The sequence below is a fragment of the Carettochelys insculpta genome, chromosome 13, assembly GCF_033958435.1.
Source record: "Carettochelys insculpta isolate YL-2023 chromosome 13, ASM3395843v1, whole genome shotgun sequence".
NCBI lineage: Eukaryota > Metazoa > Chordata > Testudines > Carettochelyidae > Carettochelys > Carettochelys insculpta.
The window spans coordinates 20,367,477-20,393,167 of record NC_134149.1 but is presented as its reverse complement, the minus strand read 5'-3'; the positions used below and the strand labels follow the sequence as shown (position 1 = coordinate 20,393,167).

Below are 25,691 nucleotides of genomic sequence, written 5' to 3'. Positions count from 1 at the left end.
CTGGGCTTGAAGGGGTTCCCATTGTATGCAGGGTTTACACTGGGGTTCAGTGGCTCTCAGTTCCCCACCTGGGGCTAATGGGGTGCAACAGCTCCGCCTGCTCCCGGACTAGGCGGCCAGACCTAGCATCCCGCAGGGCCCTCAGAGAGCTGGGCGGAGGGGTGGAGGAGCCCACAGGCCGCATCAACCGGGGGCTGGGCTCGCCCCGACCCGCGCTGAGCTCGTGCTGCGTGTCGGACGTGACCGCCCAGCCAGGCAGGCTCAGCCTCAGGGTGAGGCGGCCGCCTCGCCAAGATTGACAGACGGCCCGGCCATTTGCCTCGCTCGGCGCGGCCGGGCACCCAATAGGCTGCGGGCGGAGGCCGGGCCGGCTGTGCCGCCGCGCTGAGGTGACCCTGACTGGCGCAGAGCTGAGGGCAGCTGAGCCGGCGGCGGATCACGGGCAGGGCAGAGCAGAGCCGGCAGCGGTGGGCACCATGTCTCTCTCCACCAAGCTCACCTTGGAGAAGGTGGATGTGAAGGGCAAGCGGGTGATCATGAGGTGAGGAGCGGGGCCGGACATGGCCGCGGAGCCGGCTGCGGCCCGGGCAGGGCCCTGGGGTGGGGGCAGCGAGGGAGCGGGGCCCGCTCGCCTGAGGGACAGCCAACCGCGGCTCCTGCCCCGGGGGAGGGGGAGGCGCTGCCGCCTGGCCCAGCCGAGCCCAGCCCAGCCCCGCTTGCGGCGGGCTGCTGGAAATGGCGGCCTCCGGCTCCTCGCGCCCAGCCGGGCCCTCAGAAACCCTCCGCCAGGGGCACGGCGGGACCGGCTGAGGGCTGTGCGTTTCTGAAGCCGCAGCCCCGGAGTGCGTTGCCTGTGGCCCGCGGGTCTCAGCTCTGCACCTCGGGGCACGTGTCCCGGGTTGTCCGCGCTGCCCCCGGGGCCGGAAATGCCCCGCCTAGCAGCGGCGAGGGGGGTCTTCCCGCTCCCTGTGGCCCCCACGTGAGAGGGGCCGGGTGTGGGCGAGGCCGGGGCCGGACCTCCACGGGCGTGGCGGGGACCTCATTACTGTAAGGGGCTGACTGCTCCTTCCTGGAAAGGCCGGTATTAACCCGCCCCTCCCCCGGCCACGAGCAGCCACGTGTTGGTGCGCTTTGTACGTGGGCCCCGGTGCCGGAGTGTGCCGCCGCTTGTGCGATGTGTCCGTGAGCAGGCTCCGGGCACGCAGGGCGTACAGTGATTGTGACGCACACGCCCCGAAGGGATCGTCTTTGAGAAAGATAGCGAGAGTTTGCGCCTCGTGAAGAGTGTAGCTAGGAGGCATTCCTAACTGTCGGGGGCGGGGGGAGAATCTCAGTCCGGCTGCTCTTTAGGGTTTGACTTACATTGCAGTGGTCTGTCTTAAAGAGGTATTCCTGTTCAGCTTGTATAGTCATCTGCCGTCTGTACCTTAAAAAAACCCGCCAAATATCTCTTCTCTGGGGGGGTGTGTGTTAATTAACTTTATAAGCTTGGTAATGGGATACTGGGTCCTAATCTGAATAAGAAGGAATGAAATAGATGTATTTCCTTCCAGAGTAGTTTGATTGACATGAACGGTTGTGAGTTCACCTGGCAAAATGTATATGTCTCTAATGAATGGCTCTGAAGAGCCGTTTTAACATAGGAACATGCATAAGTCTTGCTCAGCTTCCTGTGGGGACTGAAATATAAATGTACTGCTATTTGATAAATAAGTCCTGTCCATTAAACTAGACCACTTTTTCCAATAAAGTGAAAATAAATTAACTGAATAAGGAGGAATCCTATTAGTGCAGCTAGAACATCTCATTGAATTATTCAATTGGGGGAATGTAGCACCTTCCAGTGAGTACTAGACTCTTGAACAATGTTAAGCTGGACTTGGGAATCAGTGCACTAGGGCTTGTACACATCATGCATGCATGGGTGCTGGAACAGTTTTTATAGGGGGGGTGCTGAGAGCCATTGAACCATAGTGTAAAATCTTTATAATGAAAACTATTTCAAGTCAGGGGGTGCTGCAGCACCTATGCATACATGTAAGCATTACATGATCATTTCCTCCTTGCCCCCAAATGCTTTTCCCAAGGTCATCTCAACCTAACAGGAACATAGCACTTAATTTGGTATATGAGTGGAAGTTGGAGTATAATGGCCCTATCACATACTTCCTTTGCGCCTCCTTCTAATTTTCAAAAATGATTTTATTTTTTTTCCTTCTGTGAAATGCCTTGTGTACTTCTCTCTCCAAATAGTTCATCAAGGCTTTGGCTATCATGGGAGGCTGGCTTTGTCAGGTGGAACAACAAAACAAAGAAAATCCTTAAATGCACTGGGAGTTCTGTGTCATTTCATGAATAGAGAACAAGAATTTGAGCTCCCCCACCCCCCAACACCTGCCATTTTTGTAAAACTAAAAAGCAGTCCTGTAGCACCTTAAAGACTAATGATATTATTTATTAGGTGATGAGCTTTAGTGGGGCAGATCCACTTCTTCGAATCTGGAGAATATTGATAACTGAAACAAGTTAACTTAAAGATAGACAAAAAAAATGAAATCTCACAAATCAGCTAGATAGGAGGACATAAGACAGCTGTGTGTGGGGGCAGCTTTCTGCAAGTGGGATGCCTGGGGTCACTGTGAGTATCACAGGTGAGGATATTGTCTTTGTATGCGTAAGGTAATTCATATCTTTGAGTCTGAGGTGATAGGTATCAAATTTTGAAAATAGATTCCAGTTCAGATATCTCCTTTTGTAACTTGGTGTTACAGTCTTTGTTTTCAAATACACACAATTAAGTATTAGATACTACGCTTGGATACTCTCTGAGACTACCTATCACTTGGCAATCTTGCATCGACTGATGGAGATCCTCTGATTTTATTAGATCTTATTATTAACATCTATGATTTTAAACATGTTATTTTAGAAGCAGTTCAGTGGATACCTCTGTGAAGAAAATGGATTCATATGGTCAAAGGCTTTCCTGTTTACAAGTTTAGACTGATACTTAATTTCCCCTTTCTGTGTCCTCTGTACCAAAAGCTTTCAGTGCCATTCCTGTTTCTCTCCCTTTTGAACTGTGGGGTTGGTACAATCAATCTTTCTGTTGCTTATATCCAAAGTCTGCAGAGTAATAGGAGTTAATCACCTGATGTGCAGTATTTCAGGTTACCCAAGTAATTCCTAATCTTGCTTCAGTTTTTTGCTTGATTGCTCTCCTTCCTTTGCTACTGATTTTTTTTTTTTTTTAGTGTTGTATCTGTAGTGTAACTCAGACTGCTAAATTGAACTACAAAATAGCTGCCGTATTTATACAGTTACCATCTTCCAGTCTGTATGGCAACAGCAGGAGGCATGAGTAAAATTGGTTGCTTGGTGATTTCCACTAGTTTTAAACTGAATATATGTAAGGCTCACTCAGATTTCTTTGTCTTTTAGCCATAATGATGCGGAGGATGGCAAAGATAGGCTGGAGACTTTGCTAAGCAAATTGCTCCCTTGCCTTAGGATTGTAACACAGTAATATCTTTGATGTATTTTCTTTTTTAATTAGTCCTTTGTAATGTAGGCTGACAGTTCAAATCTTTCTGCTCCTCTACTCCTATTTTGCCGGCAGCCTTTAAAGCTCTGGACTCATGCTTTTTTTTTTTTTTTTTACTGAGCAGTCTCTAGAGAAAAATGCTGGTAGCTCTTGGATTGCAGGACCTTTTCAGAGTGTTCTGGAGTTTGTGTGTCATAAAACTATCTCGTTTACTCACTTACTCTCTCATTTGACTGCTGTGATGCAGTCAAAGTGAAAGGTACCATTATGCCCAAATTAAAATGCTTTGCTTATTAGTCATCATGCTTCAGGCACACTTTCCCATCAGAATTGCTCAGAGTAAAAGTAAAGAGATGGCTGGTCTGATTCAGTTCAAACATTCTTTGTGTGTTATCCTGTGAATAAATTCTGCCTTCAGTTATGCAACACAACTTCCTCACACACCTTAGCTAATGGGTACCAGGCATACTAGACAAAAATGGCAGAAATTTCTCCCTTTCTTCTCTCCATCTGGCATATTGTAATATGCCAATGTGCTGCTGTGAAATTACCCTGTAAATACACGAGAGCTGATGAGAACACAAAAATGTTCCAGCAACTAGCCACATAAAAGACCAGCACAGATAATTGGTTACTTGTAAGCTCCTTAAGTGCATAGTACAATAAACCAACAGGACGAGGAAATAATTGGTCTCTGCTTTGAAGATCTGTGATTGAAAGACCTGTATATGGAAGAGATCAGAGTTGCAGGCAATACCTGCTTCCCACCACTAAACCTGTGGAGGCCATGTCCGAATAACCAGGATTGTTTTAGTTCTTTCTCTTTACCCTGTTGCTGGTGGTAACTGATCTGGGGATGTGGTCTAAGGATGTTCTGCTGTTGCTCCTGACTTAGCTAGAGGACTGCAGTCTGCAGAGCTAGTTCGTCTGTTTTCAGAACCGCTCGCTAGCTGAGCATTAACTTTTTTCCACCTAGCACCAGAACAGGAGTCTTAATGGGGCAGAGAGGGGGAAGTAGTGGTGCTCATCCAAGCCTTGTTCAGATGCATTGCCAAAACAAGATGCCACTCACAGTATGTTGTGTAGGCCCTAGTAAGGGTGACTGTTGTGTGATTTGATCAGTGATAAACAGGTCAGGTTTTCCCCATACATGTAAACAATAGGTTTCAGAGTTAACACACTGAGATGAATGGGGAAGGACTCAGAGCTGCTGTTCCGGGCTGACTGCAGATCCAGGCAAACATAAAGGAGTGGGGTGTTTTGTTTTGTTTTGTTTTTTAAAAGATGATGCTTTATGGCTTGCTGGTGGCTCTGGAAGATTCTGAGAATAGTAGAAAGTAAATTGTGACATCCTGCTGGAGAAATGGATTTTTGAGAGCAATTTTCACATGCACCCAGTTTCCACTGAAAGTTTTGGGAGCTGGGCACCTAACTGGGCCACTTCTCTTTGAACATCTTTCTTGTTTGTGTTTGCCTCCACACCAATGGAGGTGTCTGCTAGTGACCTCCAAAGAGCAAGAAACTACCATTATTTCATCAGGTGGTTTTTTGTTTTTTTTTTTTTCCCCCTTCTCCATTCCCACTGGGAACAAATTGTGTCATTGGGGTTTAATATTATGGGGCTTGATCATGCATGTGGTACTTCTGTTGAAATTAAACCATTAGACCATGGGAGTTAGTTTCATGGAAAGCTTGCAGGCTTGGCTCTGGTGCTGCATGGTGATCAATGCAAAGTTAAATATGGCAAATTTTGCTGTCCTCTTTTTCCTGGTTTAGACTTTCCCATGTTTTTACTTACAGTCACGTATGATTTTTATAAACAGACTGCATCTCTCCCTCCTTTTGTAAATGACTTATGCTTTAATTTATTTTTCAGCTGTTTGCTCTCCTTTCTCTAACAACAGAATAACTGTTATAAATATTATTGTTTACTCAAAAGTGGCAGCATCCAAGGAGGCATTTAATGTAGCTGTTCTGTTTCCTTTTTGCCTTCTACGTCCTTGCTACTGTTACCTCTCTATTACAATGTTTTTTAATCAAGTACCATTTTTGTGCTGGGGCTTAAGGTATGTTAGAACAGAACTGAAAACCTTAGACTAACTTTAGTGGGCTCTTGAATTTCTTTTAGTCCATTTATTGATCAGCAAGTTCTGCACCTCTTTTTAAAGGAAATCAGTTTTTGCAGTTGAGCTTAACACCTTTTTTTTCCCACCCCCCCTTTAGGGTTGATTTCAACGTTCCAATGAAAAACAACAAAATCACAAACAACCAAAGGTAAGACTTTTTAAAATCCAAGCAGAAGCCCTGATAATACTGCCCATATTAAGAATGCATGCTGTATGGTGCAGTGTTAAACAGTGGACATGTTCGTAGCAGCTGGTGGCTTATTCACACTATCATGTTTTATAAATTGCATGGAGAAAGCCTCCCTCCTGAAATATTATTAAAAATGCTTCTGTAAAAATGGTTCTTGGCAGCATTATTAAAATTGCCAGAAAACCATCTAGACTAGAGATAAGATTAGCTAATGGTGGGATATTTGTAAAACTTTTTCCCTAGCAGAGACTAAAGACGGTGCTAAACATGGTTACAATGTTGTGACTTTCAAGAAACTGTCTTCTCTGCTTGTATTCTCATGTGATACATATATATGTCCCTCTATATATCTTTGATTGTAATGTCCCTAACAACTGTTTCCAAGTAGAACTAAGAGACCATCAGCACCAGTCGGTGAATCAACCAAAATGGCATATGCAGTGTTTTGCCCACAGGTGGTTGCTCACTGTATTGATATTTTTTATATATATCAAATATAAAGGGCGCCTACCTTTGGGCAAAATATTGCATATGTCTTTTTGGTTAACTCCCTGACTGGTGCAGATGTACTCTTAGTTCTAACTGGAAGCAGTTGTTAGGGACATTTAAGATCAAATGGCTAGTTTCACTTGTCTACAGATGCTGTAGTAGTTACAGGGACAGCTATTAACCTTGTTTACATGAGTATTTTTTACTAAAAATTCCCACCACTGCTAATGTTAGTTGCAGGGATCAGAGAGAGATTTCCCTTCCCTTCCTCCCAGTGCATTTTTCATGGCAGGTAAAGGGAGAAATCCCTTTCTTTGAAGGGATGGTCAGGGTTGGAGATATGGGACCATGTATCCTCTTTTTCAGGTGCTTGGACATTGAGGCTTGCCCACATGATTTGGTCTATTTGATCAGTGTACATGGGTTTGTAGGAATTTTCCCCCAGGTCAGATGAACAGGGGTGACACCAGGGAGTCACGTGCATCCCCTTCCCCCTCTGTACTCACCGGAAGCAGGGGTAGGGCATGTGTGCGTGGGCTTGTGTAGAAGGCCTCTCAGCAGTTGCCGCTGTTGAGGAAGGAGTTTTGTTTTGGTTAGTTGTTGGTGGCCAGTGACACACAGGAGGTCAGGCTAAATGATCTGGTGGTTCCTTCTGGCCTTAATCTGTGATTCTGTTAGGTTTTTTTTTCTCTTGAGGTAACAAGGTGGTGTGCTTTTTTCTGTAAGGGGCAGTGTCTGCTGGTATCTAAATATGAGCTACTCTCAGTGTTAGACGATGTATGTAAAATTCCATGTCCTGTCTACAGTAAAACAGAAGCATAGCTATTAAAAAGTAGGCTGAAAATCTAGTAGTGTAAATGTACTTACAGTTTTTGAAGTACTGTTTGACATGTTCTTACTCAGTTCATGTTGCAATCAGAGTTATGCCAGCGTACTCTGGGACTCTTGAAGCTTCCCAGAGCACTGTTGCTGTGGTTGCATATTGCTGAGCAATCTCTCCATTATGCTTTCCTGGATGTTAACATCAACCATACCAGTCATTACAACCAGTGCCTTTTGCACACCTGTGGAGAAGCTTGAAACCCATGTGGTGCAATGCTGTTGCTAATGCTGTGCTGTGTTTTGAGAACAAGAATGGATTTTACAGAAGTTTGAAGGGCAAACTGTATTGGATATTCCCTCTCAGGTAATAATGTCCTGCATGTTGCTCAGATGAGAACCTGTGTCTACTGTTTCTCTCATCAGCTTACCCTTATTTCTGTTAGAGCTGACCCCAGACAGATGCGTATTGGAGAGTCTGCTTCCATGCTTAATGGCTAACAAATTCATTTTTTTGGGATGCTAAAACTGAACCCCATTATCAGCTTCTCTTCTGTCTTTTTCTTTGTGGCTTATAGAATTAAGGCAGCTATCCCTAGCATCAAGCACTGCTTGGATCATGGTGCCAAGTCTGTGGTTCTGATGAGTCATCTGGGTCGACCTGATGGAGTCCCTATGCCTGACAAATTCTCTTTGGCACCAGTGGCTGTAGAACTTGAAGCATTGATTGGCAGGTAAAGTGTAAAAGCTCTGGAGTTTATGAAGACTATAAATGGATCTTGTAAGGAAAAAATACTGTTGATGTTAGTTAATGAATCTGTGTGTCTTGACTCTTGTCTCCAGGAAGGTCTTGTTTCTGAAAGACTGTGTGGGTCCAGAGGTGGAGGAGGCCTGTGCTGATCCTCCAGCTGGCTCCGTCATCCTCCTGGAAAACCTCAGATTCCATGTGGAAGAAGAAGGGAAGGGGAAAGATGCTTCAGGGAACAAGGTGAAGCATTTCTTATTTTTCTTTTGTATCTCTCCTTTATTCACTGTTGTATGGCAAGCAGGAGCGATAAGGGGGTGTGGTGATTCTTTATGGCATGTAGTTGGAAAAACTCCATCTAGTAGGTAGCATTTACTCTGCCAAGTGTCTGTGTAAAAGGGACGAATATGATCCCATGAAAAACCAGTGTGGCTATACTTGCTTTTGGAACCCACTGAAAATGCAAAAGGATTTAGGGGAATGATCAGATGCTTGGTTGGTTAGCTATATATCCTGGATTTGATGCTGTATACTGTGGTGAAGGGCATGGTGTAAAACTGGCCGTTTGGTCCTCAAGCTTTGTCAGTGGATAGGAGTGTTTTTCCTTTTACAGTTTGGAATAAAATAGTCCACTCCTCTGAACTGGTTAGCTAGTAACATTAAAAGCAATATGCTAACCTGACAACTTTCTGGCAGGTTAAAAGTATCTAACAATTAGGGCAGAAAATGACACAGCTTCCTTAGAACAGGAGTGAGTTCACTTTTGAAGATGGGCACCATTATTTTTGTACCCATATTTGGCAGGGCCTCCCAACCTGTCTAATGTAATCCAGACAGATGGAAATTTCGGTTACGTTTGTATAAAAAAAATTATTTTTGGCATGTGTAAGAAAATAAGTATGTACATAAGAACATAAGAATGGCCATACTGGGTCAGACCAAAGGTCCATCGAGCCCAGCATCCCATCTGCCGACGGTGGCCAATGCCAGGTGCCCCAGAGAAGGAGAACAGAAGACAATGATCAAGTGATTTATCTCCTGCCATCCATCTCCTGCCCTTGTTCTGAAGGCTAGGGCACCATACTTTATCCCTGGCTAATAGCCATTTATGGACCTAACCTGCAAAAATTTATCAAGCTCTTTTTTAAACCCTAATAGAGTCCTGGCCTTCACAGCCTCCTTGGGCAAGGAGTTCCACAGGTTGACTGTGCGCTGTGTGAAGAAAAATTTCCTTTTATTAGTTTTGAACCTACTACCCATCAATTTCATTTGGTGTCCCCTAGTTCTTGTATTATGGGAAAAGGTAAATAATTTTTCTATATTCACTTTCTCCACACCATTCATGATTTTATATACCTCTATCATATTGCCCCTCAATCGCCTCTTTTCCAAACTGAAAAGTCCCAGTCTCTCTAGCCTCTCCCCATATGGGACCCTTTCCAAGCCCCTAATCATCTTAGTCGCCCTTTTCTGAACCTTTTCTAATGCCAATATATCTTTTTTGAGGTGAGGAGACCACATCTGCACGCGGTACTCAAGATGTGGGCGTACCATAGTTTTATATAGGGGAAGTATGATATCTTTTGTCTTATTATCGATCCCTTTTTTTAATAATTCCTAACATCCTATTTGCCTTACTAACTGCCGCTGCACACTGCGTGGATGTCTTCAGAGAACTATCCACTATAACTCCAAGATCCCTTTCCTGATCTGTCGTAGCTAAATTTGACCCCATCATGTAGTACGTGTAATTTGGATTATTTTTTCCAACATGCATTACCTTACACTTACCCACATTAAATTTCATTTGCCATTTTGCTGCCCAATCACTCAGTTTGCTGAGATCTTTTTGTAGTTCTTCACAATCCCTTTTGCTTTTGACTGTCCTGAACAACTTGGTGTCATCTGCAAACTTTGCCACCTCACTGCTTACCTCATTTTCTAGATCATTGATGAACAAGTTGAACAGGATCGGTCCCAGGACTGACCCCTGGGGAACACCACTAGTTACCCTCCTCCATTGTGAAAATTTACCATTTATTCCCACCCTTTGTTTTCTGTCTTTTAACCAATTCCCGATCCATGAAAGGACCTTTCCTCCTATCCCATGACCACCTAATTTACATAAAAGCCTTTGGTGTGGGACCGTGTCAAAGGCTTTCTGGAAATCTAGGTATATTATGTCCACTGGGTGCCCCTTGTCCGCATGTTTATTAACCCCTTCAAAGAATTCTAATAGATTAGTTAGACACGACTTCCCTCTGCAGAAACCATGCTGACTTTTGCCCAACAATTCGTGCTCTTCTACGTGCCTTGCAATTTTACTCTTTACTAGTGTTTCTACTAATTTGCCTGGTACTGATGTTAAACTTATCGGTCTATAATTGCCAGGATCTCCTCTAGAGCCTTTTTTAAATATTGGCGTTATATTGGCCGTCTTCCAGTCATTTGGTACCAAAGTGGATTTAAAGGATAGGTTACAAACCACTGTTAATAACTCCGCAATTTCACATTTGAGTTCTTTCAGAACCCTTGGGTGAATGCCGTCTGGTCCTGGAGACTTGTTACTATTCAGCTTATCAATTAACTCCAAAACCTCCTCTAATGTCACTTCAATCTGAGTGAGTTCCTCAGATTTGTCACCTAAAAAGGCTGGCTCAGATTTAGGAACCTCTGTAACATCCTCAGCCGTGAAGACTGAAGCAAAGAAATCATTTAATCGCTCTGCAATGGCACTGTCTTCCTTGATCGCTCCTTTTATATCTTTATCGTCCAAGGGCCCCACTGCTTTTTTAGCGGGCTTCCTGCTTCTAATGTATTTAAAAAACATTTTACTATCGTTTTTTGAATTTTTGGCTAGCTGTTCCTCAAAATCTTTTTTGGCTTTTCTTACTACATTATGACACTTAATTTGGGAGTGTTTATGTTCCTTTCTATTTTCCTCGCTAGGATTTGACTTCCACTTTTTAAAAGCTGCCCTTTTCTCTCTCACTGCCTTTTTAACATGGCTGTTTAGCCATGGTGGTTCTTTGTTAGGTCTCTTACTGTGTTTTTTTATTTGGGGTATACATTTAAGTTGGGCCTCTAGTATGGTGTCTTTAAACAGTTTCCATGCAGCTTCCAGGGATTTTAGTTTAATTATTCTACCTTTTAGTTTCTGTTTAACTAGCTTCCTCATTTTAGTGTAATTCCCCTTTTTGAAATTAAATGCCTTTTTGAAATTAAATTAAATGTAGAATGTATGAAAACTTTATTAATTGGTATATAAATGTGAATACACATACATAAAAATACAGTAACATATTTCCACATGTTTAATGAGATGGGTGTGCCTAACACCCAGCAGCCATTTGTGCTCGACCCCCCCCCCTTATGAAATTTCAAGCACCCCTAGGGTGTCCATCCCCCACTTTGCGCACCCCTGCTTTAGAGAACACACCTTGCTCATGTATAAACATTATGACTTTGAGTGACCATAAGGAAAGGTAAAAAGTAGAAAGATGCTATTGATGCCAGGAACTCAGGATGAAGGTGCAGTAGCTGGCACTGTTACAAAGAGAAGTAGAGCAAAGGGTTCTGGGAAGGCTGCTAGTTGCAGCTGAAGGATTTTTATGTTGGGATGTAAAAGGGAGAAGATGTAGTATGGAAGGACAGAATTTATTGCTTCTTTGTAGTTGTGAGAACTGTGTGCCAATCTCGCTTTTAGGGTCTAGCAAAGAGGTGTTTAACCACTGTATTGTAACAGCACTCTGAAATGCTTTGGATAAGGCTGCTTTCCTCTCAGCAGCCATACAGGGTCTGTGCTGTCTCAAACCTCTGACATTTTCTTGAAGGTCAGGAAGAGCACTTGATCTCAGATGGTTTCTTTTCTTAGCATTGATGACCCCATTAGCCAGGCAGGCTTTGGCTCCCTTCAGATACAGTGTATGGACTGGAATGCTGATGTACTGGGCGGTGCCCTTTACAGCCTGACACAGAAGACTATCTAGCATAGAAAAAAATAGCCTGAAATGAAAGTGAGCCTCTGAAGAGAGGGTGTTCCCTTTATTGGTATTGAGAAACCACAGATAACTCTTAAATTGGGAAATTGTCATCTGTACCCAGAAGCCTCCCCATAACCCTTTGCTTTGCTCCTCCCTTTATAACAGTGCCAGCTACTGCACCTTCATCCAAAGCTTCTGGAATCAATAGCATGATCTTTGGTTTCCTTTCTGCTTGGCCTATGGGAGCAAAATGTTGTTTGTGTTTGAATACTAAACTCAGTTTAAATCTCTTTGTTGCCTATGGTTTGACTGGAAAGGAAGCCATGAAAAGTCTGACCAGTAACAAAAATCTGCCATCTAGGTCTTGGGTACTAGTCTTTTGAGATGTTCCCTGCTTTCAGTAGCTGGCACTGTTATAAAGAGAAGTAGAGCAAAGGGTTATGGGAAGGCTGCTAGTTGCAGCTGAAGGATTGCATAGTTCAGTAGTTAATTTGTAGACCCAAAATGAACAGTTGAATCTGCTTTGCAACATTCATTGTGGAACTGCCGGTTTGTATTGTAAAGAAATAGCACACGTTTGTCTCTCTCTTTCCTCAGATCAAGGCAGATCCTGCCAAGGTGGATGCTTTCAGGGCATCTCTTTCTAAACTTGGAGATGTTTATGTCAATGATGCTTTTGGAACTGCCCACCGAGCTCACAGGTACGTTAACCGCCTTATGCAGGCAGTGTTCCAGAATGGTGTCGTCTGCTTTTGGATACACTCTGGATGTGCAAGTTAGCTTAGGACAGGCCTACACTAGAGGGGAAGATCAAATTAAGGAATGACATTTCAGCAATGTTAACTAGGTAGCTAAAATCGATGTACCTTAATTAGAGCTTCCGTGCCATCTTCGCTAAGAGAGGTTGATGTGAGGCAGCACTCCCTTCTGTTTCCCTTACTCCTAATGAGGTTAGGAGTACCACAGTCGATGGTAGCAACCCTGTGCATTCATAAAGTGCATACCCACTAGGAATGCTAAATCAGACTCTGGAAACTTGACTCGAGGGTCGATCATCCCTGTAGTGTAGATGTACACTTAGTCTTGGTCTAATTAGCAAGGTGTCCTGAACAGCACTGGAAAGGATTTTCAATATCTCTGATGGAGTTCTTGCTGAAATCAACCAGTTTCATGTTGAGTACTCCTATCCATTCAAAAGTGGGTATAACTCTTCAGCAAAATGAAGTCAGCTGGGAGATCCAAATATAGAATCATAGAAATGTTAGGTCGGAAGAGATCTCCAATCTAGTCTACCTCCTGCACTGACGCAGGATCCGGTATATGTAGGCCATCCTCAACAAGTGTGTATTTAAAACCTCCAGAGAGGGTAATTCCACTATGTCCATCAGAAGCTTATCCCAGTACTTAACTACCCTTTAGTTAGAACATTTTTCCTGATATAGGTACTAAATCTCCATTGCTACAGATGCAGCTGAATAGTTCTTGCCCTATCTTCTATGGACATGGGGAACAGTTTTCTTTATCATGGACCTTAACATACCTGAAGACTCTTACCAGGTTGTTCCTCAGTCTTTTTGTTCTCAGGACTAAACATGCCCAATTTTTTTTAATGTTTTCCCCATAGGTCAGGTTTTCTAAACCTTTCCCATTTTTGTACCTCTGTGAACTTTGCCATCTTTTCCAAGGTGTGGCACCCAGAATTGGATACAGTAGTCCAACTGGGACCTCACCAGACCTTAGTAGATAGGAACACTTACTTCCTGTGTTGTAGACATGACACTCATTAGTGCACCCCAGAATATTAGCCCTTCTTATATCTGCATCACAAATTAACCCCCAGATCCTGTTCAGTAATACTACTGCATAACCTGCTATTCCCCATTTTGTATTTGTGCATTTGATTTTTTTTTTTTTTTTTCCTTCCAAGGTGAAGTGCTTTGTGCTTTTTATGACTGAATTTCATCTTGTTGATTTCAAACTAATTCTCCATTTTTGTCAAGGTTGTTCTGAATTCCCCCCAGAACTCAAAATCTCTCTCCGCTTGGTGTCATCCATGTGTTAGCATACTCTCTTCTCAATTATCCAAGTTTAAATATGGACTATACAAGATGCAGGACTGATGGCAGTAGAATCCTACTAGATGTGTTCTCCCTATTTTGACACTGAATCATTCAGTGTAGTGTTTCACTAGATTTATACCTCACCTTGACAGTGATTTTACCTGTAGAACCCTGTGTTCAAGGCTTCCTACAGCTGCCAGCGTGACTCTCCTGGAACTGGGGTCCTGGGTGGGGAAGGGACGCAGCTCAGAGACGTAGCTGGACTGTGGTAAGAGCCAGGTAGGCTGTTGTGGGAAGCCACATTGGATCCTCCACCTGCCTGGATTGGGGGCCCAGGCAGTCCCCTGGCTTTTGTCCTTGCCTCGTATGACCCTTCCAGTGCAGGAAGAGGATATGTGCCATGGTTCCTCGCAGCTGCTCACTCAGTCTTCTAATCTACCATGCTCAGTTACATTTGTATTGGCATCTATGCTGCCGTGCGGAGACATAAATTAGACACCTGCAGATTTGCAAGACCCGGTTAATCTGGAACACATTTTCTTCATTTGCTGATGAGATTGTATGAGACTATCAAAAATCAAGATTTATCTTGTCTGTTGCTTCCTTCATATTCACTAAGCCAGTAATCATCTTACAGAAGAAAATTTGATTGGTTTGGTGTGATTTGGTCTTGACAAATAATGCTGGCTATTCTTTGTAACCCTGTTATTCTCTAGAACTTACAAATCATTGTTTACTACAGTAAACTCTTTCACATCTGGCATTCTACCATCCAGAACTCTCTCAAATAACTGGCATGTTAGCCATAAGTAAATTTTGGTTACGTTTTCCGTAAGTATAGTATAGAGAAAGTAAATACAAATATAGTGTACAGTACTACTGTTGGTAAATAAAGAACTCTGCATACATCTTTTGTTTCTTAATATCTACTCTTGTTTTTCTTTAGTGTTATGCATTGCTAGGTATACCTCTTTGTTATGCAGAATATTGGAATATCCAGCAATCTCCCAGTCCTGGGGCAGCTGGATATGAAAGCTTAATAAACTCCAGTATTATTCCAGGTATCAGACATGCTGACTTGAGTTTTCCACCACATGGGAAATGTACATACAGCTTCTCCTTCAAGAGCCTTGTGACATTATTTCTGGATATATGATGAGAAATCCCCATTTCCATTGTCAGCTAATTAATAGTTTAGTTGTGAATGATATAATTGTGGATAAAAGATCCATGAACAAGCTCTTTCTGAACAAGTGGTCAGATTTTACCTAGCTAACGTATAATCTAGTTCTGTTCATTTTGTAGCTAGAGTTTACCTTTGATAAGAATTGGCTAGTATATGCACTTTGAACTGACTTTTAGACTATTGAAACACAATCCACTTGAGAGACAACGAGTGTTTGTATGGACCAACTTCTGTTGGGGAAGGAACAAGATTTTGAGCTACAAACCTGTTCTTCAGGAGAAGAAAGAATAGTGGCTGGCCAAATGAAAGTTGAGACAGTGTTAAGCAGATGAGAAAATGCATGGTGGTGGTGGTCACTTTGAAATAAAGTGGGCAATTGGAGTTTAGATTGTTATGGGTAAAGAGTGTGAAGTGGGCAGTTTAAGTGTTATCAGACAATATGTGCTACAAATTTTTATAATGTGCCAAAATAGTGTTCCTATTAAGTCCATTGTATTTTGACATCTAGCGGACATATGAAGTAAAGTTCCCAGACTACAAGTTTTATATATGTGAAGACAAATAGTGAAAGATCACACATTGATTTAAAATCACTTGGCTAGGACTTTAGACTATCAGGCAAACATTCACATGCACAAACTCCAGTGAAGGCCTGTTTGCTGGGCTTTATTTCATAATCAGGATGTGCAAAGATGGATCAGCTTTTTAGTTATTCCCACCCAAGAATTTCAGATTGTTGGCCCTTGCTGTAAACATGCTATGTCAAATGGTCTGCAACAATTTCCTGAGCTATCTACAAGACACAATACAGTAAGATTAGAGCAAGCGTGGTTATTGTTTTCATACAAATCTCTTGCTGTTGGTGCTGTTATTGCAGTGGGTTAATGTACTTTCCTGTGGACATTAAAGGTGTGTGAGCACTAAAAATGTTAGCATCTTGTTGGATGGCTCTGATACAAATCTCAGAACTCTTCTCTCCTCCTCCTCGCTCCCCCCCTCCCCCTTGATTCCACAGCTCCATGGTAGGTGTTAATCTCCCTCAGAAAGCTGCTGGCTTCCTGATGAAGAAGGAACTGGATTACTTTGCAAAGGCTCTGGAGAGTCCAGAGAGGCCCTTCTTAGCAATCCTTGGAGGGTAAGAACCAACAATGTTTTTTATGTTTAAACATATGTTCAGCTCAGTGGAAGAGTGAACAATTCTACCAGTTTGAGATGTGAACAAGAATTTTCTTTCTAACCAAGAAACAGTATGCAGATCTTAAATCCCATTCGCACCGTACAGAGGAGCTGACTTTTCTGCTCTGGTGATAGTGGCATGCCCTGTTTGAATACTGTTAGTTTTTTAGCTACCCTAACCAGAATTACTCAGCAACAACATGGTCTGCAAATGAGCCAGAAGAGATTTTAGACTGGGGTGGGGAACCTGCAGTCTGAATCTGGACTGCAGCTTGCTGGAATCCAGTCCTGGTGGTTCAGGGCTTTACTCCCCGGTGGAGGGGTGTATGTGGAGCCTGGAGCCTCATTGGCCAGATTCAGGCAAGCTGGGACCTTATCTGGCCCATGGCCTCTGCCTGATTGGGGCAGGAAGTGGCTCTTTTTCCACCTCTCTTCCACCTCTCCTGGCTGGGGGAGTAGCAGCACAGTGCTGGCTGGAATTCTGACCATTCAGAGCAGCAGGGGGTGCCTGAGAGCAGCGGGAGGAAAAGTCACTCCAGCGAGCAACTCTGTGCTGCATTTCCTCCACTTGCGGGAGGGAGAGGCAGTGTGCACAGAGGCAAGTGCTCCCCCATTGCCAGACCTCTCCTGGACCCAGCCTGCCTAGGGTCCCCTTCCTTGTTCCTGTACTGTCCCTTCTTCCTACTCAGATTCCACCCCACCCTGGATCATCCCTCCTGTCTGGAACCCTCACTTCCAGCCTGCTCCTGAACCTCCACTCTCCCATCTTGACTTTCACCCTCAGCCTGCCTGCACCTTCCTTCCTGCTCAGACACGACACCTGTTGCCTAGGCAGTCCTGTTCTCCCCATTTCTCCCCTGCACACTGAATCCTGAAACACCCCTTTCAGATTTTATAGACTTTACTCACTTAATAGGCACTCAGATTAATTTTCTTCCCCTCTTCGCTGCTCTCCCCCTGCCCCCCAGGGGTTTGTCAGTTTTTGTTGTTTTCTATCTCTGTTATATATTCATCATGCCAGTTCTTTTTCAGCACTATTTCCAGAGCTGAAAAAGTGGGTCTGCCCCACAAAAGCTCATCACCTAATAAAATTTTGTTTAAAGTGCTGCATGACTGCTGTTTTTGTTTTGTCGTGTGAAGAAGTACTTCCTTCTGTTTGTATTAAATGTGCTGCCTATTAATTTCATTGGGTGACCCCTACTTCTTGTTAAGGGGGTAAATAACACTTCCTCATTCACTTTCTCTATGCCATTCATGATTTTATAGACCCTGGTCATATACTCCTTTAGATGTTGCTTATCCAAGCCAGGAAGTCCCAGTCTCTTTACTCTCCTTATATGGATGTTGTTCCATACCCTTATCATTTTTGTTACTTTTTCTATTGTTTCATTTCTATATCTTTTTTTTAGATGGTGACTAGAACTGCATGCAGCATTCAAGGCGTGGGTGTGCCATGATTTTATATAGTGACATTATGCTATTTACTGTCTGTCTGTCTGTCTCCCTTTCCAAATGGTCCCTAATGTTCTGTTAACCTTTTAGACTGCTGCTGCACGCTGAGCAAATGTTTTTAGAGGATTGCATGATGACCCCAAGGTCTCTTGTTTGCGTAGTAGCAGCTAATTTTGACCTTATCATTTTGTACATTCTTATATACATCATCTTCCACCTGGGACTGCTGCTGGCTGAAGAGAGTATGGGATTTCTACATGACCTTGTTGCTGGGGTTCTGTTTGTCCTGTGTACTACAGAACTTGCCAGTGAGTTCAGCTGCAAAGGCATTAGCAACTTTAGGAGCCTGGCTTTTTAAAATGATGTTGGCAGACAGAGTGCTTGGTGTTAAAGAAAGGGGAGACCAACAGATGAGTTCATGTGGTGCCATCTCTGAAATTCTAGTATTATGGGCACTGTCATAGCATTGAGCTGAAGCTTATTCCTAAAATGAAACCTTTTTCTTTTGCGGGGAGAGAATCTGAATTGGTCTTGAAGTAGTTCAGGTAGCTTGAAGGTGGCACACTCTGCTGTATTTCTGTTTTTAATGGAGCAGTAGCACTGGGCTAATTAAATAAACTGGGCATCAGGGCCTAGTGTGAGATCGCAGTTGAGTATGTATTGGGCTGCAGTCAAGAACTTCATTTCTGTGGCTGGGGAGCCTGGCAAAGTCCCCTTTTCTCACTTTTTTGTGAAGTGGAAATGGTATCCCTTACATGGGTTTTGTGAGGCTTGATGAGGTAATATTTATACAGTGATAAAAAAAAATATTAAGTGCTGAATATTTATCAAGTGGAAGTTGCTGCCAAAGCTCTTGTTGTAATCTTGCTAATAGTTCCTGATTTTTGTTGTTCCACTTGTTACAGGATTGTCTTGACATGTAAAGTCTGGAGCATCTCAGGCTGTGTCCCCCATTTCTTGGGAGACTAAGATGGCTCTGCCTTATGTGCATCACCTCCTGCATGGTACAAAGATCCAGCAAAAATGCACTGCTTAGATCAAATGAATCCTGCTCAAATAGTGTTATGTCAACTTTATTCTCTTTCCTCCTCCTCCCACCAGAGCTAAAGTTCAAGATAAGATTCAGCTAATCAATAACATGTTGGATCAAGTCAATGAGATGATTATTGGTGGTGGAATGGCTTTTACTTTCCTCAAAATACTCAACAACATGGAGGTATGACACCAGCAGTTCTGTCTCTGTCTAAGGGGGAGAAGAAGGGAGGCCAGGTGTAAAGGTGCTTGCACTAGAAAATTCTCCCTCCCATCTCCTGGAGTTCAGAACTCAAAATTCATAATTGAACTCAAATGTAATACCAAGTGGTCTCCATTTGTAAGCATTGTGAGTATCCATTGCTGAGGTCTGGATGCTGCCAGGAAGTTTGTGTTTTGAAAATAAGTACTTTGGACCTTGGATGAATCTCTGCATGGGGCTGAGAGCCAGCAACGTTAGCTCGGCATCGTATTTCACTCTTTGATAAAGGAATTCAGTAGTTCATAGGAGTCTTGCTGACGACCTGCCCAGGGGTGAGTTCTTCACTTCAAGCAGGTATTAGGTTGTATATCCACTTTGTGATACAATTGCAGTGTAGACTTTTCATCTCCCTCTGGAGCCTTGGCTCTGAGACCCCATGACTGGGGAGGATCTCGGAGCCTGGGCCCCAGCTTGAGCTTGTATCTACACTACTATTTTTATTCCCAAGTCTGAATCGGTTGACCTGGGCTCTGAGACTTGGTGCCACAAGTCTTCTGTCACAGCATAGATACCCCTTGCAGCCTCTAAACAAACTTTTCATGCTGTTTCATGTTGATAAACCTATAACAAACCCTCCATAAGTGACTGAAAGCTAAAATTCTTCTCAAATATCCCACTGTGCTCTTTCCTCTCTAGATTGGTAGCTCGCTGTTTGATGAAGAGGGATCAAAGATTATCAAAGACCTTATGGCCAAGGCCGAGAAGAATGGTGTGAGGATCACTCTGCCTGTTGACTTCATTACTGCAGATAAATTTGATGAGAATGCACAAACTGGGGAAGCTACTGTGGCCTCGGGGATCCCTGCTGGCTGGATGGTATGATTAATAGGTTCATAGATTCCAAGGCTGGAAGGGACCATTGTAATTCTGTAGTCTAACCTCCTGTATAGCAAAAGCCAGAAGTCTTCCCAAAAATAGTTCTTTTTTGGAACTAGAGCATTTTTTAAAATGGTTAAATAAAGATTGGGGAAGATATTCGGGGAAGAGGATAAGAACCTTGTCTAAGATTCTGGGCAGGAAGCTTGTGGAGATCCTCAGCCATGTGGTATCTGTTGACTAACTTGTGATTTTTTTTTTTTTTGTGACTTGTTTTGTTTTGTATTTAAGTATAAATCCTGACTAACTTTTCTGGTACTTGGATAAAAATCATGTTTAAACTTTCAGATCAGAGGTGTTTCCCTGATTCATATAAAATGGGGGGGTTTGCTGTTTCTATACTTACTAAAGCTGAATGACACAGGCTCCTCTCCACACAGGCTCTGAATGCTTTAATGTTCTTTTAAAGTGATTATTTCTGATAAAAAGAAAAATGTCACAGCAGGTTCCACCATATAGCAGCACCAGCTAGCAGTTTCCTCCTAGTTCATTAGTATTCACTGCATGGGGAGGGGAAAAAACTCTTGCTTCTTACCCAAGCTGTTGCTGTTTCTGCACCATCTGTGAACTTAGTGTATTATAAATAAAAAAAAAAAAGTCCACTTGTCTTTGTCCCAAGTAGGTGACAGTGTCTTTCAGCCTCTTTGTGCTGATGTGAATGAGAGGTGTTGCAGGAATCTCTTATCAGCAACCCATCTATGGCTATGTCTACATGAGCCCAAAACTTTGAAATGGCCATTTCGAAGTTTACTAATGAGGTGCTGAAATAGATATTCAGCGCCTCATTAGAATGCTGGCTGCCGCGGCACTTCAAAATTGATGTGGCTTGCAGCCATGCGGGTTGTCCAGGCGAGGCCCCTTTTCGAAAGGACCCTGGCAACTTCGAAATCCCCTTATTGCGAACAGCAAGTAGGAATAAGGGGATTTCGAAGTTGCCGGGGTCCTTTAGAAAAGGGACCTCATCTGCAAGCTGCATCAATTTCGAAGTGCCGCAGCTGCAGGCATTCTAATGAGGCGCTGAATATGTACTTCAGCGCTTCATTAGTAAACTTCGCAATGGCCATTGCATGGCCATTTCGAAGTTTTGGGCTAGTGTAGACACAGCCTATATGTGGGTGATTTCTCATGAAGCTGTACAATAATTTTGGTTGTCTGTGCCTTAAATATTGAATCTGTTCTGGTCTGGCTATGGTCTGAAGAAGTGGGTCTGTCCCACGAAAGCTCACCTAATAAACCATTTTGCTAGTCTTAAAAGTGCTACTTGACTGCTTTTTGTTTTAATAATTTTATCTGTTTTCTATCACCTGTCTTAGGGCTTGGACTGTGGTCCTGAAAGTATTAAGAAGTTTGTTGAAGCTGTGGGTAGGGCCAAGCAAATTGTGTGGAATGGTCCAGTTGGTGTATTTGAGTGGGACAAGTTTGCCAAAGCAACCAAAGCACTGATGGATAAAGTTGTGGAAGTTACTGGCCAGGGTTGCATCACCATTATTGGTAAGACTTTTGTGTAGATATATTCCCCTCCCCATAAATGCAAATGGAAAAGCTGCTGCTTGCTGACATCCAATTATAAAGTGATTGATTTTAAAAATGTCCATGTCCTTCACTGGGAATGTTCAGTTCTGCTGTGTTGCAAGCATGCCCTTGAAGGATGTTACACATGTACACGCCCTGCTGCAGTGGTCCCACCCACTTTGGGAGGAAGAACAGATGCCTCCATGCCAACTGTCTAAGTTGGATTAATTTAAATTTCCTTCTGCCTATAATTTAATTTGGTTTAACAGGTGGTGGAGACACTGCTACTGCCTGTGCTAAATGGAACACTGAGGATAAAGTCAGCCATGTGAGCACTGGAGGTGGTGCCAGTTTGGAACTTCTAGAGGGTAACTTTTTCTTCTCATCTAATTCAGAAACTGATGTGGGGTGGGAGTTAGATCTGCCTATTTTCAGCTAAGCTGTACCCTAGCTAGAGGTGTCAGAGTTAATGTAACATCCCTTTAATCACCAGTGATAGGATGTGTTCTTTCATGTTTGAATTACTTAGCAACTTTTAAACAACTTTCCTCTCTCACTTGATTCCCTTTTCTTCCCTCTTCAGTACTACCCTAACAGAGTTTCTCATTAAGAACGGGTCATAAATGGATTGGTAGAAGCTAAGATGCACAATTTTAAGGCTGGCCTTGTTTTTCACACTTCAGTTTTGACACCCCCTCAACTCCCACTAAAAATAAAAGGAAAATGTAAACATGTTAACAGACTTGGTCTCAGATTCTAATACTCAGAATGCTTATTTAATCCTCGCCTTTAAAGGGTTTCATAGAGAAACACACTGTGTGTGTGTGGTTTTTTTGTTTTTTTTTGTTTTTTTTTAAAAGAGCTTAGTCTGTTTCTAGCTAAAATTTATAGGAGCATTAAAACATCCTTTTAAACTGTCCACTAGTTTTAAGATGCCCTCCAGCAGTCATTTATAACCCTACTCTACTAGATTTGAAAGGTTAAAGTAGTGAGACTTTGACTGTGTCTACACAGCCAAGTTATCTCGAAATAAATGCAGTTATTTCCAAATAACTTTGGCATAGTCTCAATGATGCAGGCACCATTTCAAAATAATGGGTGTGTTACAGTAGACATTTGCTTTAACACACTAATGGGGGGAGGTGTATCTGTTTTTATTCCTGAACATCCATTACATGTGAAAGATAACTGCTCCTCTCCCCCGCCCCAACCCACAAAAAAAAAAGCTGCCGACTCAACCAGAGCTGCTGCAGCCAGAGCCCACCCTGTGGCTGGGACGTTGCTGTGCAGCTGGAGCTGCCTTGCCTTGTGTGGCTGAGGCTGCCAGACCTTGTTGCATGGCAGGGAGGAGCTGCCACCAGAGCTGTCACATGCTCCTCCTATTAGGGGTGGGGTGGGTATGCGAGCGCCTTCTGCCAGCATTCGCGCCCCACCCTTGGTGGAGGAGGGCTGTTTCCTCCAGGCCGCAGCAGCAGTAAGTCCCTCAACTTTTTTGTGGGGAGGTGGGGGGGGCAGCAAAGAGATTTAGGATTTTACAGACCCCATTGAACTTCCAGAACAACAGGAGCGGGGTGGGGGCCTTGTGAATGTTCTTTGTTCCCAAAGTCTGCTAAACCAGGGTCTGTAAAATCTAGGTTTTAATGTATTTTGATTTGTGGTAAACCTCATTCCCTGAGGAATAATGCCTATTTCAAAATATGCCTAATGGGCTCCAATGGCACTATTTTTAAATAGTGCTTTGGACCTGGAGGTGCTATTTTGAAATGAATTTTGTGGTTGGTTGTAGTGCAGTTCTGCAGTCGTTTACTTCACAGGGCTTTTGTTTCTGTTGCCTAGGGAGAAATGGTGAAGAGGAAAAAAATGCCAAGTGCTGAAAGGAGCACTATGCAGCTGACTTGACTGATAGGGCAAAGTTGTTTAGTTTTGGCCCATATGTGGGTTTTGAGTGTACGGTCTCTTTAAAATTAATCTCTGACTGCTTAGAAGTACTTTTCCAAAATTAAAGTAACTTTTGGGATGTGACCATTAATGAGCTCTTTAAAAATTGGTTATTGCAACATTGCACTATGGCATGATAAGAGTAGTGAAAAATGAATTGGCTATTTTCATCATCAAAACCAGTGGGGGTGCAGGAATAAAATGTCATAAATAGTGAAAAATCAAATCTTGAAAAAATTTCAGTACATCAGTAATCTGATATTTAATACAAGTAAATAATTACAAAAACAAAGGTTTGTAGTGCTCTTGATTACCCCTCAAACTCCATGCTCACTTCCAGATCTACAGATTACCTGTGATTTCAAAACTATGGGACAGCATTAAAAGTCACATCCAAAATCCATTGCGGTCAATAGGGGTCTTTCCATTGAATTCAGTGGGCTTTGGATTAGGCACCTAAGGGGAATTTGATAGAATCATACAACCCATGTTAACTGAACAGAGGAATCTTGACTCTTTAACTTTATGAAAAGGGATATTCTGTTTTCATATGAATACAGTTGTGTATTAAATGTACATTGTTACTTTCATATGTTTGTTCATATAAAGCAGATAAATGGAATGTGAACAACTACAAAAACTTGAGTATGCGGGGTCAGTATACTCTTGCAGCTCAGTTGTGACTGTTAAAATGTTGTAAGATAAGATGTTGGATTTAAACATAGGTACTTTTAAAATATATCTAACTTTCCTTGGGTTTCTAAATTGCTAATAGGTAAAGTTCTTCCTGGCGTCCATGCTCTGAGCAACGTGTAATGGACAGAACGCTTCCCCAGTACAATCCTGCACACAGCCCCAACCATCAACATTGCTGCGCTTCTGTATCTCAGCTCTGCAAGAGGCGGATCACACAATGTAAACCGAAATTAGATGGTATTATGAGAGGATGACAGCCGAGGTGGCTTGAGTCTACAGTTTACATGATGTGGATTTGTCCACTGTTATCCCACTTGAACTAATGTAGTGTGTGTTAAATTGGTGGTGTTAATTTAGTGTATATATTTATATTTTGCCTTTTAAAGAAATTAACCCTTATCAAATGGTTTTTCTCAAAATAGATTCCTTTGTGAAGCTTTATCAGTGTTTTAGCAGCTGTCTTTGTCGCTTGGCAGTTTAAAAAAAAAAAAAAAAAAAAAAAAAAAAAAAAACCAAAGAAATCTGTTTTTTTGAGATTGACTGTAATAGCTGCTGAATAAATGTGTAAGTGCTAACCAATTGGCATGTGTTCCATCCTTCAGTCACCTGCACAAGAATACACTCATAGAAAGCTATGCTTAATCTGCCTGCATTTTTTCTCTTTTGTACTAATGCAGTGTAATCTAAATGTGTGAAGGAAGAAATCTGTCATTTAGTTGATAGCTTTCTAGAACATCCAAACTGGATTTACTAGAAAGTTAGACAGGTTCAATTTGAATCAGCATTCTCTTTCCCTTTGGCATATGCATACATGAGTGAAACACAGGAAGAATTGGGTGCCCCCTTGCTCACTTTTTGAGAATCAACTTAAAAAAATTTCCCTTAGAATTTGAAAGGTTAGCAATTATAAAAGCACTAAGCTGTGTACTAAATGTGGCTTAGCTGAAGATCCTCAAACCACGATTAGAGCTGTAACTGGGGAGCAAGTAATTTCTAGAACCATCGTTAGCAGTGGCCCTGTGCTAAAGGGCTGTGTAGACATGGCCACTTTGTATCAGTGAGGTGTGGAGGCTGTGTTGTGTATATGCCTTTTGGACTCAAATATAATATGCTGAACACAAACATCCATTTAGCTTCATATTAGACTGATTCCTACCTGGCTCATAGTGTGGTGTTCACACTGTAGGCCCTACAGCAGTAATCTGAAACAAGACTTAGGCACAGGCAGTGTTATCAAAACATTTTTAAAGTGTATATAATTGGGCCTCAATCACTGTCCTCTAACATTTGTCAAGACAAGAAAAAAATTGATTGCATTTGAGCTATAAACGTGTTTCATGCATGATTTAAACTGGTTCTGAAAAAATTGCCTTTTGCTTTTTGAGTGGCTCTGATGCTTGTATTCATAAATAAGGCTAAGCCTCTGCTTCCACACCAGTCTGCTCTCTTTTCCAGCTATTGGATTCATTTAGACACCTTAAAAACTTTCCTATAACACCCCTATACCCACACAAGCAATTGTAGTAGCTGCCCCAGGAATATCAGGCGCTTGTATATAAAAGATGCCACCCGTGAGGAAGTCTTTGTTAAAATATGGTCTAGATT

At 42.6% G+C, this 25,691-nt stretch overlaps 1 protein-coding gene across 1 annotated transcript; it reads left to right on the top strand.

Annotated features, from left to right (window-relative positions):
* The first annotated feature begins 384 nt into the window (after positions 1 to 384).
* Positions 385 to 24,607, top strand: PGK1 (phosphoglycerate kinase 1). The gene is made up of 11 exons (XM_075007495.1): positions 385 to 541; positions 5,768 to 5,818; positions 7,747 to 7,902; positions 8,012 to 8,156; positions 12,494 to 12,597; positions 16,158 to 16,277; positions 18,872 to 18,986; positions 19,701 to 19,880; positions 21,254 to 21,431; positions 21,722 to 21,820; positions 24,166 to 24,607. Exons 1-11 carry the CDS (start codon positions 477 to 479, stop codon positions 24,204 to 24,206), a joined length of 1,254 nt encoding a protein of 417 aa, XP_074863596.1. The 5' UTR covers positions 385 to 476; the 3' UTR covers positions 24,207 to 24,607.
* Positions 24,608 to 25,691: the final 1,084 nt, after the last annotated feature.